The 21882-nt window shown below is 40.8% G+C and overlaps 1 protein-coding gene across 1 annotated transcript in view; it reads right to left on the bottom strand.

Annotated features, from left to right (window-relative positions):
• Nucleotides 1-21882, bottom strand: part of THSD4 (thrombospondin type 1 domain containing 4) — a 667872-nt gene that overhangs the window by 364773 nt on the left and 281217 nt on the right. The window contains exon 7 of the mRNA XM_009429466.5: nt 5788-5924. Coding sequence (XP_009427741.4) covers nt 5788-5924 — 137 coding nt within the window. The remainder of the gene's footprint in view (nt 1-5787; nt 5925-21882) is intronic.

The following is a 21882-nucleotide window of genomic DNA, read 5'->3' as shown; positions in this document are numbered from 1 at the left end:
AAGAAAACTGGAGGAATTACATTCCTTGATTTCAAATCACACTACAGAGCAATAGTAACCAAAACAGCATGGTACTGGCATAAAAAGAGACATATAGACCAATGGAACAGAATAGAGAACCTAGAAATAAATCCACACATCTACAGTGAACTCATTTTCATTAAAGGGGTCAAGAGCATACATTGGAAAAAGGACAGTCTCCTCAAAAAAAATGGTGCTGGGAAAACTGGAAATCCATATGCAGAAGAATGAAACTAAACTCCTATCTCTCACCATATACAAAAATCAAACCAAAATGGATTAAACACTTAAATCTAAGACCTCAAACTATGAAACTACTACAAGAAAACATTGGGGGAACTCTCTGGGACATAGGACTGGGCAGAGATTTCTTGAGTAATACCCCACAAACACAGGCAACCAAAGCAAAAATGGACAAATCAGACCACATCAAGTTAAAAAGTTTCTGCACAGCAAAGAAAATAATCAACAAAGTGAAGAGACAACCCACAGAATGGGAGAAAATATTTGCAAACTACCCATCTGACAAGGGATTAATAACCAAAATATATAGTAGCTCAAACAACTCTATAGGAAAAATATCTAATAATCTGATTTTAAAATGGGCAGGGCCAGGTGCGGTGGCTCATGCCTGTAATCCCAGCACTTTGGGAGGCTGAGGCAGGCGGATCACGAGGTCAGGAGATCAAGACCATCCTGGCTAACATGGTGAAACCCCGACTCTATTAAAAATACAAAAAAATTAGCGGGTGTGGTGGCGGGCGCCTGTAGTCCCAGCTACTTGGGAGGCTGAGGCAGGAGAATGGCGTAAACCCAGGAGGCGGAGCTTGCAGTGAGCCAAGATTGCACCACTGCACTCCAGCCTGGGCAACAGAGCGAGACTCCATCTCGAAAATAAAATAAAATAAAATAAATAAAATGGGCAAACTATTTCAATAAACATTTCTTAAAAGACATACAAATGGAAAAGAGGTATATAGAAACCTACTCAACATCACTGATCATTAGAGAAATGCAAATCCAAACTACAATGAGATATTGTCTCACCCCAGTTCTAATATGAGTGAATAACTTACTAAAAGTGAGGCAATAACAAATGATGGTGAGGATGTAGAGTAAAAGTAATCCTCTTACACTGTAGGTGGGAATGTAAGTTAGTACAACCACTATGGAGAACAGTTTGGAGGTTCCTCAAAAAAGTAAGAATAGAGCTACCCTGTGATCCAGCAGTCTCACTGGTAGGCATATACCCCAAAGAAAAGAAATCAGTGTATCGAAGAGATATCTGCAACACTATTCACAAAAGCCAAGATTTGCATCAACTTAAGTGTCCATTAACAGATGAATGTATAAAGAAAATGTGGTACATATACAAAATAAAGTACTATTTAGACACAAAGAAGAATGAGATTCTGTCATTTGCAACAGCATAGATGGAACTGGAGGTCATTATGTTAAGTGAAATAAACCAGGCACAAAAAGACAAACTTCGGGCCGGGCGAGGTGGCTCACACCTGTAATCCCAGCATTTTGGGAGGCCAAGGCAGCTGGATTACCTGAAGTCAGGAGTTCGAGACCAGCCTGGCCAACACAACAAAACCCTGTCTCTACTAAAAATACAAAAATTAGCCAGGTGGCACATGCCTGTAATCCCAGCTACTCAGGAGGCTGAGACAGGAGAATGGCTTGAACCTGGGAGGCGGGGGCTGCAGTGAACCAAGATTGCAGCACTGCACTTCAACCTGGGCAACAGAGTAAGACTCTGTCTTAAAAAAACAAACAAACAAAAAGACAAACTTGGCATGTTCTCACTTATTTGTGGAAGCCAAAAATTAAAACAATTGAACTCATGGAGATAGAGAGGATAATGATGGTTACCAGAGGCTGGGAAGGGTAGTTGGGGGCTAAGGGGGAGGTGGGGATAGTTAATGGGTCCAAAAAAATACAAAGAATAAATAATATCTAGTATTTGATAGCACGACAGGGTGACTACAGTCAATAATAATGTAATTGTACATTTTAAAATAACTCAGTATAACTGGATCATTTGTAACACAAAGGATAAATGCTTGAGGGGATGGATACCCCATTTACTCTGATGTGATTATTACATATTGTTTGCCTGTATCAAATTATCTCATGTACTCTATAAATATATATTATGTGCCCACAAAAATTACAAATTAAGAATTTTAAAAAAATAAATAAACCACAGAGGAGCTCCACAACTGGATAAACATAGGCTCTAACTTGAGCTGAAACAGAGCATTCAAGCCAGCAATGGGTGGGCCTGCGGCCTTTACTTGGCTTGATGTGAGGACAGTGCCCTCCTCTCATGAGGACCCTTTTGTAGACTCAGTTCATATTATTATGTAAGGCTTGTCACCTTTCATTAACTTTTCTTGCAAGCCTGGCTATTTCTTTCAACTCTGTGGCCAGGAGAGGCTTTGTGTCACTATTTCAGATGCAGACGCACATCTTAGGGAAAACTATCTGCAAGTGACAGCTTTCTCAGCCACAAGTCAGAGAGGTAGAGAAATCAATTTGAATTCTGGGCATCCAATCAAATATTTAGAAAAGGACACTTTACCCTTTGAAAGCTGCAAAGTAAACAGAAGTTCAGCCTGGGAAGCAAATGTACTTCTGATTATTTAAACTGAAGTTCTAGAGAGAACGGGATAGTCAGTGGTTCCAACAACTTCAATGAGGGAATTTCAGGCAAATGCGGAGAACAAATGCAAAGTAGTATCCAGTAGTCCTAGTAACATCAGAACCCTATTAATATACTCACATCCTAGAAAATGTCTGTTTCAGGCTTTTAGCAATTATTATCTGCAAACTGTGTTGCTGTAAAGTTTGAATGTTTTTCATCAATTAGTAAGAATCCATACCCATGTCCTTATAAGTGTTTGCTTTTCTTTTATATCATCAGCTAATAGACATTTAATGAAATACTAAGAAAACGTGCTCTCCCAGTGAAGAGACCACATTTCATATTCCTTCCAAGTCATCTTACCACCATATATTTATATTTCTGGCTCTTTGTTAACTATATTTTAATCAATGTCCCTTAAGACCTTGCTACTCAAAATATGATCCAGGGACCAGCAGCATCAATATCACATGGAAGTTTGTTAGAAAAGTGGATTCCCAGGCCCTTCCCCAGGCCCTACTGAATCAGAATCTGCAATCCCCCAGTGTTTCACACTATAGCGTGAGAGCACTGACCCAAAAGAGCATGTGCATCTGACAAATCTATAATCGACAAAAAAAGGCAAATACTTTTGCATAGAAAATCCAAGTACAATGGTATATATGTAGGCATATGCAGTGATACTAATAAATGCCAGTATGCTTACTGAATGCCAAACCCTGTTATACGGTCATGACTCTTCACCGCAACACAGGACGTAGGTACCATTCTCCTCATTCTTTAGATGATGTACAGAAGCACAGAGAGCTTAAGTAACTTTTGCAAAATCACACAGTAAATCTGTGGAAGAGGCATGACTTGAACCCAGGCAATCCGACTTCGGAGGGCAGGTTTGTAACCATTATACTCTACCATTACATTCACCATTCCTCAACAGTGTGCACCTGTATTCAGGAAATGAAACAGTTGCTTTGGAATCTGAAAGATAAAGCTAGATTGCTATCAGGCCCATCATTTTAGTTCAGTAACATTTAGAAGCAGGGAACATTAAAGTTGGAGATCACAAAACTCTCAGAGAACGCCCTTAAGTATTTTCTGAGGACACTGAAGCTCAGAGAGGATGTGTGAAAACCAGTGGTTTTTCCAAAGGAGCAGAAAACTGGAGGCTATGATGTTTCCCATGATGTTTCCTGCCTCTTCTGTACCGCATCCTAATTCTTTCAGGGTTTGCTCTTCCAAAGATACTTCATACACATCAGATATCAAGTGACACCTTGTTCCTTTCTTAACTTGCATTCAAAATGTGAGAACAAAATCCTGTCATTTGCAATAGCATGGATAGAACTGAAGGACATTCTGTCAACTGAAATAAGCCAGGCATACAAAGACAAATATCACGTTTTCACTCACATGTGGGAGCTAAAAAAACCAAAATTGAACTCCTGAAGACTGAGAGTGAAATGATGGTTGCCAGAGACTGGAAAGGGTAGTAGGGATGGGATTATAAAGTGAGGATGGTTAATGGGCAAAAAAATACAGTTAGAATGAATAAGATCAAGTGTTTGGTAGCACAATAGGGTGACTATAGCTAACAATAATTTATTGTATATTTTAAGAAAACTAAAAGAGTAGAAGCTGGGTGCAGTGGCTCACGCCTGTAAACCCAACACTTTAGGAGGCCAAGGCAGGTGGATCACCTGAGGTCAGGGGTTCAAGACCAGCCTGGCCAACATGGTGAAACCCCGTCTCTATTAAAAATACAAAAAATTAGTTGGGCATGGTGGCGTGAGCCTGTAATCCCAGCTACTCAGGAGGTTGAGGCAGGAGAATCCCTTGAACCTAGGAGGCAGAGGTTGCAGTGAGCTGAGATTGTGCCATTGCACTCCAGCCTGGGCAACAAGAGTGAAACTCCATCTCAAAAAATAAATAAAGTAAAATAAAATAAAAAAGTAGCACTGGAATGTTCCTAATACAAAGAAATGCTAAAAACTTGAGGTGACGGATACCCCAGTTACCCAGATTTGATCATTACACACTGTATGTCTGTATCAAAATATCACATATACCTCATAAATATATACATCCATTATGTACTCATAATTAAAAATATACTTTTTAAAAATCTGAGAATATCAATCCTGCTTTATGTTATTTTGCATCCTATCTGAAACCTCCTCATTCAAAATGTTGTTGGGGGGGTAGGTTGTGCTCACAAATCACACCTCAATATCCCTAATATTAAACACTGTAGCAAGTTATATTCAAACTATAATAGGAACTTCCAGGTGTTATAGCCAAAGAGCTCTTCCTGTGATTAAAATCGGTCTGCCAGCTAGCTATAGAGTGCTAATTAAGATAGACTCTTCGTTTGGGCTCCAGAGTCATTTACCTGCTAAATCTTAGCTCCACAAATACGTATGTAGATGAAAGGAGGTTCTTAGAAGTCCAAGCGCAAATTAATGTAGCTACGGAATTTGTGCCATTTCATCTAAGATGCCTATTTTTAACCAAATGGTGCTTTCTGTCAACATTGAGCATCCCACAAGGATTCTCTGAAGCCCAGAATGTTTGCAGAACGCCAGGCGGGGTGTTCCTGGAACAGACTTCAGAAGCCTAAGGAGGTTGAAAACTTCCTGTTTAAAGTACAACTTCTGCTATAAAAGGCACGAAAGAACTTTCCTTTGGAAGCCTGCCCCTTCTGGGGAGAGGCAAGATAAAATATGCCATTCCCTTAAAATGCCACCCTCATGACGCCAACCAATTCTTGATTAAACCAGCAGTGCCCTTTCCATAACCTCCGTTTCACAGGCAAAGAAGGAGCTCCAGATCCAACTCGCAAAGATTGCTGTGTCCCTTGTGAAGCATGTGGTGTCAACATAAATCACTTAATAATGGGAATGCTAGAGTGGGACCTGGTGACGCCCAAAGATCAAAAGCACAGTCAGGGCTGACCAAGCAGCCCCATCTCAGCCCACTCCTCCCAGAGCGCATGGTTCAGTGGCCCTGACGTGGGCTGTGGGGAGCTAGCAGCCTAGTCTCTCCCTGGAAAACAATGGAGTCAGCAGTCACAGATCAAACACCTTAAGAATTCACCCCAGTTCGGGGGCACTTACCTTGCACTGCCCAGACACACAGATGGCCGTGCCGTTCTGGTCACAGGGGGTGCCATCGATGACCTTCTCAGCTTGCCGTACATAGAAGCGGTAGCCCATTGCCTGGCAGTTCAACTCACATTTGCGATTGCCTTTTACTACCAAAGTAAAATGAAATAAAATAAAATAAAGATAAGGTATAAGCAATATCATCTCTGTGGAATCAGCACCTTTTTTCTTCCTATAATTTTTATTGAGATAAAATTTGTATAACACAAAATTAAGCATTTTAACCAACTATACAGTTCAATAAGTCTTCGTATATTCATAAGGTTGCGTGTCCAACCGCAACCATTATATAATTCCAGAACATTTCCATCAGCTCAAAAAGAAGCCCTGTGCCTGTGAGCTGTCATTTCAATTCCTCACTCCCCCTAGATCTTGGCAACCACCAATCTACTTTCTGTCTCTATTGATCTGCCTATTCTAGACATTTCATAATCACACACTTTTTAAAAGTGCATGAAAGTCATCAGCTCTCCCCATATTTGATGATAGAGGGAAGGGATTGTATCTTGATCTATTTGCATATAGTAGTGATACAGTGCTGAGTGAATATTATAAAGGAATTCTCAAAGACTCGCCATGCAAATAACAGATTCTACTTTTAGACATCCTGCCACGCTTTGCCATTGTCATAATTAATTACGTTGGTGCAAAAGTAACTGCACAATTACTTTTGCACCAACCTAAATATATTTCATTTATCAGCAATCACAGTGAGCACATAATTTTTATGTTCACAAGTCTCACTCTGTAACCCAGGCTGGAGCGCAGTGGCGCAATCTTGGCTCACAGCAACCTCCGCCTCCCGGGTTCAAGTGATTCTCCTGCCTCAGCCTCCCGAGTAGCTGGGATTACAGGTAACTGCCAACACAGCCAGCTAATTTTGTGTGTGTGTGTGTGTGTGTGTATTTTTTAGTAGTGACAGGGTTTCACCATGTTGGCCAGGCTGGTCTTGAACTCCTGACCTCAAGTGATTCACCCACCTCGGCCTCCCAAAGTGCTGGGATTACAGGCATGAGCCACCACACCTGGCCATATTCTGCTTTTTAAACTTAATATCTACGCAGTTATATCATCTGTATGCCTTTTTAAATGGCCGCAGCTTCCTGTAATAATTCCTCCATTATGAGGTATTTAAGTGGCTTCTCCGTCACTCTAGGTTGAAGTTCAAAGTCCTAAGCGAGGGATAAAACCTCTTTCAAGAGCGGAACCTCGCCTACCTTTATAGCCTCATTTCCTCCTGTTCTTCCTTAAATCCACATTCCTAAATACGCAGTCTACATACAACTAAGCACTCCCTCTCTCTAGCCGTTGCTTAACTGTTCCTTCCCTCACTTGGCTGGCCTGCATTTGTACTTTGCTTGCATTTCCAGGTCACCTCCTCAGGAAGCCCTCCATGGATCTGGATCCCACCTCTACTTCCGTCCCCTCTCAGGTTGATGTGGCCTCCTCTATTTCAGGGTTAACCATGCTGTATTGCAGTGTGGTTTTGCGAGAATACAGGATGTCTCTGTCTTATTCACTTTTGTATCCCAGGAACCCAGCACAGAGCTTGGCGCATAGTAAATGCTAAACAAATCTCTGAGGAATGAAACAAGGGATGGATAAATGAATATCGGCCTTTTCTCCCCCTTGTCTTTCTCTCCCCTCCTCCTGCTAGATATATTTCCCTACCTCAGAGTCTTTCTGTACATTTCTATCACTTCACACCAAGCCTGGCACACAGAGGGTGCTCAGTAAATGCTAAATTAATTACTGCTACAAGGAACATCTCAGAACAATTTAGTTGCTTCCAAAATAAGAATGAAAATAAATTTCAGGCAAGATATATTTCTATATCCAAAAGAAACAGACAAGCCAAGTACACACTGTATGTAAAAAAAAACAAAAAAAAAAAAACTGTTTTGGAGACAAGACTAATGCTGTGCTCAGCCATAGACAGCCTAGAACAGGCTGTCTAAAAATCAGATTACCTGACTGGGTAATACTGACTTTTTCCTACACTACATGATACAGCATATTTCCCCAGTGTGGCTGCCTGACTGTCACAGCAATAAACTTCCTTCTATTCCAAAGCCACTGAAAACCTCTAACAGGAAATCACATGGAGCCCCTGGGACCACATGGTTCAGGAAGACTGCATCGTCTAGATACTCTGAGCTCTATCTTAGAAGTCAAGAGACCTGGTTTCTTTCCTTGGCTGCCCAAAAGATGTAAGAGTTGATTTGGGGGAAAAAATAAAAGAATACCAAGATGGAATCACCTCTGGGATTTATTTCAAACGAAATCATCATTTGATAGATTAAAAAACAGGCTTAAGAAAGGAAGTGACAAGTTGGAGGCAAAATTCATCTCCTACAACTTGCTTTCTCATTTCATCTACCAAGACCCCATTCCCTCTCTCCCCAGCTCCTCACTTTCTGAAGTGCTAGAACTATCCAGGTGCATTGCATTGTAAGTAATCAAAGTGTTTGTGAAAGGCAGCCTCATCTGGGCAAGGGTTTTGGGTCCTCACTTCTCTTGGCTTCCTCCCAACTATCTGTATCTTTTGAGATACTATCTTTTGGGGCCAGAATTTTATTCCTCAATATTTGCAACCATACTGCAGAAGAACATTCTGAGGGGGAAAAAAAAAAGCTAAACATGAGACAGTTACAGCAGAATCTCCAAATGGCCACAAGAAAAGAACCCAGAGGAATGGCCTTAACTCTGGGCTCCTCCCACCAGTAGACACTGGGGACACTGGGTCCACCTTCTCAGATTTGCAACTAGGAGATAACTGAAACCTGAGGACAAGGGACTTCTTAACAAAACTACCTAGCATCCTGTTGCCTTAGAAAATACCCTAGTTCTTCTCATAAAATTATGTAATGACTTCTCTAGACCCTGCATAGACTTCCTACCCACTGCCCCCAACCTTTGTGTCTGTGTGAGATAGGGTCTTGTTCTATCACTCAGGCTGGAGTGCAGTGGTGCGTTCTTGGCTCACTGCAACCTTGACCTCCCAGGCTCAAGCCATCATCCCATCTCAGCCTCCTGAGTAGCTGGGACTACAGGTATGCACCACCACACCCAGCTAATTGTTGTATTTTTTGTAGAGATGGGGTTTTGCCATGTTGCCCAGGGTGGTCTCAAACTCCTGGTCTCAAGTGATCCTTCTGCCTCAGCCTCCCAAAGTGCTAGGATTACAGGCATAAGCCTCTGCCCCCAGCCCCCAACTCCTTTAAAATTCCTCATAAGAATACATTTGGGCCGGGCACAGTGGCTCATGTCTGTAATGCCAACACTATTGGAGGCTGAAGCAGGAGGATTGCTTGAGCCCGGGAGTCCAAGACCAGCCTGGGCAACATAATGAGACCCTGTCTCTACAAAAAAATTAAAAATTAGGTGGGCGTGAGGGTGCACGCCTGTAGTCCCAGCTACTCAGGAGGCTGAGGTGAGAGGATCCTTTGAGCCCAGGAGTTTGAGGCTGCAATGAGTTGTGATTGTACCACTGCACTCCAGCCTGGATGACAGAGCAAGAGCAAGATCCCATTTCAAAAACAACAACAACAACCTTTGAAGGGTTTCAAATTAAGGTTTTGCATGGATATTCACTTTATTCTTTTCTTTTTGCCTTTAAGTAAAGTACAATTCTGATGCCAGGAGACTCTTCTCTAAGCAGATTTTGTCAGGTTTTGTTGGTGCAGGAAAAGTGGGAAAACACAAGGGTTGCCACAAGCTGGGAGCAAGAGGAAGTGGGCACAAACTTCTGTTTCTCTCCTTCTTTGTCCTCATCTGTTTCCTGAATGTCCTCCCTGCCTCCAAAAGGAACATTTCACCGTCCACACACTAAAGCAGTGGTTCTTACTGTGGTCCTGGGACCGGCAGCACCAGCATCACCTGCGTACTTGCTGAAAATGCAAATTCTTGGGCCTCACCCCAGACATCCTGGATCAGAAACTCTGGGGATGAGGTCTAGGACATGGTCAAGTTTGGGAATCATTGCTCTAAGGAAAATCAATCAGTGAGCCAACTTGGAAGCAGCTGACTCTTATTTTGAATCAAAGATATTCAGATCCCACGCCTGAATTTAAAAGATAATACAACCCCAAATATAGGCACTCTAAATTTAGGATATTACCAGGTATCTGGAGCCCTGATATTTAAAAGCCCTGTGACCATGAAAAAAAAAAAATGCTGGTGACTATACAAGAAAATTTAGGTTACTAAGAGTAAAGCAACTAAAAGCTAAAAGTTTACACTCGAATAAAAGTTAAAGATTTAAATCACTCTTGAATTTTGTTTCCTTGGAAAAGCCATTGATATAATAGTGAAGAGTTTTTAAAAAGTAATAAACTCAAAAGAAAAAGAAAATAGAAAAGGAGTTAACGGTTACAAAATTTAGGAAACCGGAAAGCAGAAGGACTCATTGTAATGACTTAGCCGACCCAAGAAAGCTGATCCTAAGCAGCAATAAAAGCAGCAAAGCTACGCAGCATTACGGAGTCTCCAAAAGGTAACTTTGGAAATGGGGGAGAAAGCAGACCTACAACCGGGAGAACTATCTCTAAGAGTTGTAAGAAGTAGTTAGAGGTCCTGCTTTCCAGAATGGTTGTCAGTGCCTCTGAAAATCAACTCTTCCATAAAAGCAAAAGGCAGCTAGAGTAGCTCTACTAATATTTTGGACAAAGTAGACTTTAAGACAAAAATTGTTACTAGAGAAAAGTACATTTTATAATAATAAAAGAGTCAATCCATCAGGAAGACATAACAACCAAGCCCCAAAATACATAAAGTAAAAACTGACAGGCTGAGTACAGTGGCTCATGCATGTAATCCCAACACTTTAGAAGGCCAAGGTGGGCTGATCACCTGAGATCAGGAGTTCGAGACCAGCCTGGCCAACATGGCAAAACCCCATCTTTATTAAAAAAAAATACAAAAATTAGCCGGGCTTGGTGGCATGTGCCTGTAATCCCAGCTACTTGGGAGGCTGAGGCAAGAGAATTGCTTGAACTCGGGAGGCAGAGGTTGCAGTGAGTCGAGATCATGCCACTGTACTCCAGCCTGGGTGACAGAGCAAGACTCCAAACAAACACACACACACACACACACACACACACACACACACCAAACAAACAAACCTGAGAGAACTGAAAGAAGAAATAGACAATAATACAACGGTAGTTTCAAACTTTGATATCCCACTTTCAATAATAAATGGAGCAATGAGACAGAAGATCAATATGGAAATACTTGAATAACACTATAAACCAATTAGTCTTAGATATCTACAGCAGATCAATAAGGAAATAGAATACTTGAACAACACTATAAACCAATTAGACTGAGACATCTATAGAAGATCAATAAAGATAGCAAATACTTGAACAATACTATAAGGCAATTAGACTCAGCTAGCTATAGAATACTCCTCCCAACAGTAGCAGAATACACATTCTTCTCAAGTGCACATGAAACATCTCCAAGAGGGAATAAATGTTAGGCTATAAAATAAACTTTAATAAATTTTAAAATATCAAAATAATGAAAAGTATGTTCTCTGACCACAATTGAATGAAATTAAAAATAGCAGAAAAAAGTTTGGTAACTTTTTAAATAATGGAAATTAAACAACATACTCCTAAATAATCAAGAAAAAAAAAAACACAGGAAAATTAGAAAATACTTTGAGGGCCAGGGACGGTGCTCATGCGTGTAACCTGTAACTTTGGGAGTCCAAGGCAGGAGGATCACTTGAGGCCAGGAATTCGAGACCAGCATGGGCAACATAGTGAGACCCTACCTCTTAATTGTATTTCTATTTACTATCAATGAGTATTCTGAAAATGAATTTGAAAAAGAAATTCAATTTACAACAGCATTAAAAAGAATAAAAATACTTAAGAACAAGTTTAATTAAAGAAGATTTATTCATTGAAAACCTCAAAATATTGTTGAAATAAATTAAGGAAGATCTAAACAAATGGAAAGATACCACATTTTCTTGGATCTAAAGATTTAACATTGTTAAGATGGCAAACTCCCCCATATTGATCTACAGATTCAATACAAACTACCAAATGCCCTCTTATTTTTCTGAAAGTAATCCTAAAATTCACACAAAAATGCAAGGGACCAAAGAAAAACAGCTGGAGGATTCATATTTCCTGATTTTAAAACTTACTACAAATCAACAGTAAGTGTGGTATTTTCATAAGGCTAAACACATAGATCAATGGAATAGAACTTAAGAGTCTAGATATAAACCCTTACATTTATGGACAATTGATTTTTGACAGAGGTGCCGAGACAATTCATTAGGGAAAAAATACTGTTTGCAACAAATGACAGTGGGATAACTTTGCATATTTACCATGCAAAAGAATTAAGTTGGATCCCTACCTCATACCATATACAAAAGATAACTCAAAATGGATCATCAACCTAAATGTAAAAACTAAAACTATAAAATTCCTAGAAGAAAATGGGTATAAATCCTTGTGATCCTGGATTTCGCAATGGTTTCTTAGATGATATGATATCAAAAGAATGAGTGACAAATAAATAAATAAATTGAATTTCATCATAATACTTCACTGAGAAAATGACACAACAACTGATGGAATGGGACAAAATTTTTGCAAATTGTATATCACGTAAGAGACTTGTATCCAGAATCTATAAATAACTCTTATAACTCAACAATATAAAGACAACCCTATTTAAAAAATGGACAAAGTGTTTGAATAAACATTTCTCCAGCAAGGATATACAAATGGCTAATAAGCACATGAAAAGATGCTCAACATCAATAGTTATTAGGGGAGTACAAACAAAACCACAATGAGATACAACTTCACACTCACTACAATAGCTGAAATAAGACGGAGAATGACAAGTGTTGACAAGGATGTGGAGAAATTAGAACCATTAAACAACGCTAGTGGGACTCTAAAATCAAATAGCCTCTTCAGAAAATATATGGCAGTTCCTCAAAATGTTAAACATAGAGCTACCACATGACCCAGCAATTCTGCTTTTAGGTTTATACTCACAAGAAATGAAAACCTACATTAATATAAAAATGTGTACATAACTATTCATAACAGCTTAGTTTGTTTGGGCTGCTATAACAAAACATCTTAGATTATGTCATTTATAAACAACAGAAAAGGCTGGGCGTGGTGGCTCACGCCTGTAATTCCAGCACTTTGGGAGGCCAAGGCGGGTGGATTGCTTGAGGTCAGGAGTTTGAGACCAGCCTAGCCAACATGGTGAAACCTCATCTCTACTAAAAATACAAAAATTAGCCAGGCATGGTTGTGCACATCTGTAATCCCAGCAACTCAGGAGGCTGAGGCAGGAGAACCGCTTGAACCCGGGAGGCAGAGGTTGTAGTGAGCTGAGATCACGCCACTGCACTCCAGCCTGGGTGACAGAGAGAGACTCTGTCAAAAAAGAAAAGAAAAGAAAGAAAGAAAAGAAAGGAAAGAAAAAAAGAAAAGAAAGAAAGAGAAAACAACAGAAATTTATTTCTAAGTTCCAGACGCTGGGAAGTCCAACATCAAGGTGCCAAAAGATTCAGTGTCTGGTGAAGGCTCTGCCTGCTTCATGGCACCTTGTTGCTGTTATCCTCGCATATCAGAAGAGGCAAGGGAGCTTACTCAAGTCTCTTTCATGAGGGTACTAATCCCATTAATGAGATTGGAGCCCTCATGACTTAATTCCAAAAGGTCCTACCTCTTAATGATATCATATTGAGTATTAGGTTCCAGCATTTGAATTTTGGGGTGACACTAACATTCAGATATAGCAGCAGCATTATTCATAATAGCTAAAAAGGGGAAACTGAAATGTCTCTCAACTGGTGAATGGACAAACAAAATGTGGTATATCCATACAATGGAATATTATTTGACAACAGGAAGCATTAAAGTATGGATATACGCTATAACATTGATAAATCTTCAAAACATTATGCTAAGTAAAAGAAGCAAATCATAGAAGGCCACATATTGCATAATTCCATTTACATGAAATACCCAGAATATTCAAATCCATGGAGAAAGAAAGTAAATTAGTGGTTGCCAGGGCCTGAAGAGAGGGGATAATGTGGAGTGACTGCTAATAGGTATCAGCTTCCTTCTTAGGATAAGGAAAATGTTTGCAATCATATCATGATAATAGTTATATAAATGTGAATATACTAAAACAACTAAGTTGGTGACTTTTATCATATATGAATTTTATTTCAATAAAGTTGTAATTTTACAAAAAGGAAAAGAAGTAATTAGTTTTCTAGATTCACAGGAAATCATCAAATAAATAAGACAATTTCTGTTTCCAGATTGCAGGAGTCTATCAAGTGCCCAGGAAAATGGTGTCAGGACTAGGATTTGATCTTTCCCTACTTACAATCAATAAGTTATCCTGTTACTGTTTCATGGATACAAACAGAAGATAGAAGATTTCTGAGTGAGAGATAAAAAAGAGCAAGCAGCATGAGCATTAGTATGTGTCAGTTTCCCTTGCCCCCAAGTCCCAAAGGGGCAATGCATAAGGGCAGGGCCCATGGATACTGCATATACAGTGGTTTTGTATTGCAGCTGGGGAACACTGAAGTTGAGAGATCTACTGCTTTTATTGAAAGCAATAAGCAACCCTACTATTTGTCCCGAAAGGAGACTTATCTTACCCCTCAAGGTTGCTCACTGCGAATACAAGCCTGAGAAATAATCCAATTTTAGGGTGGTCAGGGCCTTGCATTCTTGGTATACTCCAAAGACTTGTAAGAGTACAAGAGACCCATGAAGAAGTGTCTCCCAATAAATAGATAAAAATAAACCCTCATGAAGGTTACATCACTTGAAATTTCAAGACACTGGGACAAAGAAAAGATAATACAAGCACCCTGAATAGAAACAAAATAGTATTGGATTTCTCAACAATAACTTTGATGGCTGAACAATAATTGAGTAATGCCTTATAATTTTTGAGGCATAGCCATTTCAAAATTAGAATTCTATATCTAGTCAAATTATCAATCCTTAGGAGAAAATAAAGCATTTTCAGAAGTGCAATTCTCACGCAATTTACCTGTCTTGCACCCTTATTGGAGGATGTAGACTACCACAATAAAGGAGTAAAACAAGAAAGTAGAACGTGTGGGATCCAGGAGATAGAATATCTAAGCCAAAAAAGAAGCAAAGAGAATGGCCAGGACTAGGAAGAAAGGAGATCCCAACAAGACAGCTGTACACTAGGAAAAGACTAGAGCAGGTCAGAGAGTTCCAGGAGAGAATTCTTCAAGACGAAATGCGTAGAATACCCAATACATTTTGAGATATTGAGATTTTAAGATATTGAGACACGAAGCTACTGAAAGATGATGTACATAATTTAGAAGAGCTTGAGTTGAATTAGCATGAAGTACATATAGAAAAGTAGGCAAACTAAAAACCAAAAGGTATTTATCAACAACAGGGAAAGTCAGATTTCAGGAAAGGAAATATAATCACGGCATATGTAGTGGATGCTTCACTATGGTGCCCAGATAACCTACCCCTACCTGCCAATCCAGTCAGTCACACCCCCCAGCAGTTAGGAGCTGGCTCATAGGTGTTTATTTCTGGAGCTTGCGCTGTGCCTGAGGGAGCTGCCTCCCCCAGGGTTAAGCCTCCTCTCCAGGGACAGCTCCATCGAACAACTGGTCCTCTGGTACAAAGACCCACCCTGTCTCAATTGCTGGTAACTCTTCAGGGCTCTCCCTGCTCAGAGCTTCCTGTAAGACAAGCTGAGGCCTTGGTGTGACTGCATCACAGCCCAACTTCCCCTCTGTCCAATCCTGCCTCCCACATCCATCACAGGTGTTGTGCCCCAAGGAACACTGGGCACAAATCTCTGCTTTAGGATCAGTGCTCTGGAAATCTGACCTAAGGGAGTATATCACATGGCTCCAGTGTGAAGTGCATGTACATAGTCATCATACTGTAAGCAATGGTTATTAATCTAAGCTAAATTACAATAATTATATTGAGAGGGTGCAGGATGGGGAGTGTGTATCCATGGTGAGGTCTAGGGAGTGGATAATGAAAGAGGGCAAGACCTTCATTTTCTTTTTTTTTAAATTATTATACTTTAACAGGTTTGTTACATGTGTATACTTGTGCCGTATTGGTGTGCAGCACCCATTAACTCGTCATTTACATTAGGTATATCTCCTAAGGCTATCCCTCCCCCATCCCCCCACCCCACGACAGGCCCCAGTGTGTGATGTTCCCCTCCCTGTGTCCATGTGTTCTCATTGTTCAATTCCCACCTATGAGTGAGAACATGCAGTGTTTGGTTTTCTGTCCTTGCGACAGTTTGCTCAGAATGATGGTTTCCAGCTTCATCCATGTCCCTGCAAAGGACATGAACTCATCCTTTTTTATGGCTGCATAGTATTCCATGGTGTATATGTGCCACATTTTCGTAATCCAGTCTATCATTGATGGACATTTGGGTTGGTTCCAAGTCTTTGCTATTGTGAATAGCACTGCAATAAGCATATGTGTGCATGTGTCCTTATAGTAGCATGAATTATAATCCTTTGGGTATGTACCCAGTAATGGGATCACTGGGTCAAATGGTATTTCTAGTTCTAGATCCTTGAGGAATCGCCACACTGTTTTCCACAATGATTGAACTAGTTTACACTCCCACCAACAGTGTAAAAGCGTTCCTATTTCTCCACATCCTCTCTAGCACCAGTTGTTTCGTGAAGATCTTCATTTTCAACAGAACAAATTTGAAATGTAAAAACCCAGAATTAACAATATAAGTATTATTTACAGATAAGGTAAAAATCAAAAGAACAGCTAAAATGGTTGGAGAATAGGAAAGATTAGGGAAGAGGCAAACTTTTAGAACTATTTGACTCTATAAAACATGTACACACATAACCTGGAATAGAAAATAAAAACCAATTTTTAAAAAAATCTAGAAAATAACACTAACAATTCAGGTTCTTAGAAACAAAATCCTCCTGTGCAGTTATTAATAATGGGAGGTCCCTCCCATCTCTATTCAAAATCAACAAAAAACTACAAAACTTCTTGCTGTATTCTTAGGAATTTTGCTTAAGTGGAAGAAACTTGCAAAAGGGAATGCTGCCGTCTAGGGAAGCAAAATATTGCTAAAGTGTTGAGGTTTTGGATTTTAGGGAGCTTTGCTACTGCATAGGTTTGCATTTGCTCTCAGTCAGCAAGAAGAGACTTTGGGAGGGATGGGAGGGGCCAAAAAGTGGAAGGAAATGAGGTTCAAGCTTTTCCCACAATTGCACATTCTCCCGCTCTCATTTCAGTGGAGAGAAAAACTCAGGTACGAAAAGAGGAGATTCTGTGCATAAACATGTGAAGCTGTTCCTGGAGAATAGGGAACACCTGTGCTTAGTTGCAGATCCATTCAAACTTCACAAGTTCACTCCAAGTTGAGCACTGAAGTCCTCACTTCCCAGGCTCAAGTTCTTTTTTTTTTTTTTTTTTCTTTTTTTGTGGAATATACGATATCCCTGTTCAAGAATTGCAGCCTAGTAAACGCAGCTCATAAAACTTGGAGGTGACGGGGTGCTTACCCAACAGATGCTGATGAGTGAAGTGTAAATGAATTAGAAACATGTGGATACAATGTCTTAAGTGTATATGCAGGGGTTAAATAAAATAATGTGCTTGCTCAAAGCAAAGCAATGGACCAGTTTGCAGCATTTGGTCTAGTAACTAATCCAGGAGCAGTCAGAGCCACAGCAGCGCCAGGCTTCTCCTCCACTGACTGCATTATCTACGTATTATTGCTCCTGTTTATGACAAAGTATCCGCCTGCCCTTGGATTCCAAATTCTGGACTAGACTCAGATGATTACTATTTAAAATGCTTTCCCCCAGACTGCATTTTCCAGGACAAAGTTATGGAAAATAAGATGAGGAGAATGATTCTCAGAGCTCAGGTTCTTCTCTGGAATTAGAAAACTGTTTTGAAAAAGTCAGAAGAGGGGTGAGACTAAGTCTTAGCTTTTCCTGTTCTGAAAAAGAAAAGGTTTTGGGTGCTTTCCATTATTAAAGCTTAAATGCAAAAACACACAGCTTATCAATTGCCTAATACCCCAAACCTTCCATCCCACACTTGGAATTTAAACTTTAGAAGTTAATACTGAACATATTTTAAAGGGCATTTCTAAAGGCAATGTCCTTCAGAAACTTTAGAAGTGCCCTACTGAATCTTACTTTACTGACTGCTTTAATAGGCTTGGGTATCCAGATTAGAAACAGTGAACAAAAATTTCTTTTTAAATTTTTATTTTTTCTTTCTGCAGCATTACTGAGGTGTCATCACACACAAAAACATCCCTTTTAAACCCTGAAAAAAAAATCATTGGCTCGATTTTCTATCAATAGTCTTCTTAGCACTGCTCATACTTAAACACAGTTCTAATTTTCCACATTCAGTGGCTTTCAAACTCTAATGTACATCAGAATTACCTGGGGGTCTTTTATTAAAACAAAGGCTGATGGACATGGACCCCACTCCCTGGAGTTTCTGATGCAGTAGGTCTGGTATGGAGCCCAAGAAGGTTCATTTCTAACAAGTTCCCAGGTGATGCCAGTGCTGCTGGTCCGGGAGCCACACGTGGAGAACCTCTGCTCTAACTGATGCCTCTGAACTAGGATAGAGAAAGGAGACCTCGCTTGTAACCAGCCTACTAGCTGACACCCTGGGAATGCACTGCCATAGCTAACATAAAAATTGATGTTTGGCTACTTAAATGAAAGGTTAGTTTTATACTTGAAAGCTAGACAGTGAAGACTGCAGCCATCAGGAGGCCTTGCAAGGAGGAAGTTTCCTTTTGATCTGTCAGGTATGGTCTATGCTGTGCAGAAAACAGAGAGGAGACAGGAACTTCTCTTCCCTTTTTAGCTGCATTTGGATTTAGCAGGCATTAGGATGTAGCTGGCTAACTTAGTCCTACCTTTTGTAAATTTTATATGTCTAGTGTTTTTTGAGCACCTACTATATGTTAGACCCTTTATATAAATTAATTCAGCCAATCCTTGCCTACGGAGGACAAGGACCCTAAGGCTCACACAAGCTTAGTGACTTGGTCACAACCACATGGTTGGTAAGTGGTAGAGCTCAGCTGTAAACAGGTCCACGTGATTGAAATGTCATTGTTACCACTGCACCCCCCACCTCACTACTCCACTCTGGAACGCAAAGATACTCCAAACAGAGCTTCGCACTGCTGTGCTGTGCTGCCAATGGGCTACAGCTATGGCACCACTGGGGCATACCTCCCCAACAAAGTCACCTGCTGCAGGCCAGATCACCTACCTACTCCCATCCTGCTTGGATCTCATGGGGGCCTGGGGACTTTCTGCTTCCCCTAGGGCAGCCAGTTAAATAAAGGAAGCCTCCCTCCTATGGCCCAGAAAGTTGCCTCTGTTTCTGTTCTGGATTTCTAACACCATGCCCCTGTCTCCTACCCAATCCCCTGGCCTACTCCCATCAGCTGCATGAAACCTGTGCAGAACTGCATGGGTCTGCCCTGGTGCTGGACATGGGAGGTGGCTGTCAACCTCTGCTTCTGTTCCCTCTTTCTGCACCCCCTGGCTGCCAGCTTTCAATCTTCTGCTGGGTTGCCAATCACTAATGCACATTTCTAGAGCGCAACCCAATTTTCTCAAGGACAAGGATGCATCTCTGTCAATGGTAACAAGCATTCTAGAAACCTCTTTCAATCCCTGTTATTGGCTCTACCACCAAGCTATGTCATTCATTCATTGTGAGTTCTCCTCCCTTTCACTCCTTCTGCCAAATCCCAGCTCAGGCCTTCATCAGCCTGTGCTAGAGGCTACACATTCTCCTAGCTGGTCTCCCTGACTCCAAGCTTCCTGCCCTCTCCCCATTTGTCTGACTCAAGCTATATTATTCCCCAAACCTTCCTTCTTCAGGTCACCCTCCCTTCAAGAACCTGTTGTAGCTTTATACTCCTCCTTTCCCACCACTCCTAAAGAACCACCCTCCCACCATCACCTCTTCCCCAAATGCCCTGTGCTCCTTCTCCACCACCATGGTTTTGTACCCTGTTCCCCAGGCTGGCGTGTCCCACATTCTATTCTCTGCCTAAATAAATTCTACCTGACCTTGCAGATGTGACTTCTGGAAGCTTCCTCTGTCATAGCCACTAATCCTACTAATAAGTAAGATATCCTACTAATCTTGCTATCTCTGCACTACATGGACCATCGCAGCTGGAAAGACCCCACCCAATGCTTTCATACTACACAGTAGAAAACTGACACCCAGAAAAGTGAAAATACTTGTCTAGCGTCATACTGTTTGTCAATGACCTCACCACACTTAAAATATTGCACAGAGATTTCCTAAATTGATTATAATGACACCCAACCTGGCTAGAGTGCTTGCATTGTACCAAGTACTATGTGAGACACTGCGTATGTATTAGTTCATATCACTCTTAGAGAAGTAGACACTATTACTATCCCATTTTACAGATGAGAAACCTTAGGCTCAGAGAGGTTAAGTAACTTGCTAAAACCCACACTGCTAGAGAGTGGTAGAGCCACCAGGATTCAAATTCAGATTTGACTTAGAATGCTACCCTCAGTGCCCGATTGAACTCTTAATTCTTTCCTCCGAGTACATATTCTCTCTCTAAGCAAATGCTCACCCTCTCAAGGTCAAGGACAGTGCCTGGCACGGTGCCATGTATGAAGCAATGCTTGTTCATTCACCAGATGTTTATTGAGCACCTATTGTATGCCAGGCACTGTGCAAGGATCCAGAAATAAGCAAATTACTAAGACAGAGTCCCTGCCCTCATGGGACAATCAACATTTATTCATTCATGGATTCGTTTACTCAGCAAATACATATTGAGGATCTTATTCCAGATAGTAAAGTACCAAATAAATAATTTTAAAAAGAGACCAGGTCCTCGACCTCCTGCAACTACAATTTCATGGGGAAGACAGGTATGAATTAACTAGTCACACAAATAAATGTGAAATTATAGCTGTGAAAGAGGAGCAGGAGTTTATTATGTGAAGGGGAGGGGAGGAAGGAGGAACATTCCAGGCAGAGATATATCCAAAGGCCAGGACCACGAAGCAAACAAGATGCTGGGAGACATTCCTCATCGCTGAAGTAGAAAGCACAAGCTGATACCTGGTGAGGCTGCAGAGGTAAACCAGCAGTCCAGGTCATGCAAGACCATTGTTCTCACAGAAAGAATGAGCAAAACTTGTCTAGAGTCCTGGGAAGTGCCACAGCTTGCATCCTGCACACTTAAAACCTGAACAGGGAACAGCAGTAGCTTCCTCTTCGTAGAAAGTTCCTAGACACATAGTTTCATGGGATTTGGCTAAGTGAACCTTGTCCAAGTTACCCAACCTTTTTCTGAAATGTTTCCTATTTCTCTCATGTCAGATTAAATCTAAAGCTGGAAAAAACGACTGAAAACAAATGCCATTATGAAAAGGCACCATGCCGTTCAAAACTCTTCATGCTGTGTGACATGTTGTGTTACATCTTAAAATGTTATATTTAATAAAAAGTAAGTTGGAAAGGGGTTCTGCCAGTAGTAAGCCAGTCTGGCCAACTGTCAAGAAAGCGGCTTGACAGCTTCAGCAGAAGCGGGAGGTCATGGCCGGTGTTTTACAGCTTTGGAAAATGTCTAACTATCTGAGCGGATATACGTGTTAAAACACAGAATAGATACGTATCCTCCAGCAAAACGATGTGGCTGGGGTTTCTCCTGTCAGGAACTGAGGCTGCTGAGAGCTTTGAGAAGGAAGTCAGGGAAGGGAATTCTGGTACAAACTGCCACATAAAGTAAAGGTCTTGGAAACCAGAGAAAGTCAGAGGCAGAGGAAGTGGTAGCACCTCTGCAGGCAATACCCAGGGGAGGACGGCTTGACTTCCTATCCCCTGCTATTACCATCTCAGTAAAATAGGTATGTATACATATAGGTATGTGTGTGTGTGTGCATATGTACGCATGTACATGTTT

This window comes from Pan troglodytes, chromosome 16 (assembly GCF_028858775.2).
Source record: "Pan troglodytes isolate AG18354 chromosome 16, NHGRI_mPanTro3-v2.0_pri, whole genome shotgun sequence".
NCBI classification, from domain to species: domain Eukaryota; kingdom Metazoa; phylum Chordata; class Mammalia; order Primates; family Hominidae; genus Pan; species Pan troglodytes.
This window is presented reverse-complemented; position numbering and strand designations above follow the sequence as displayed.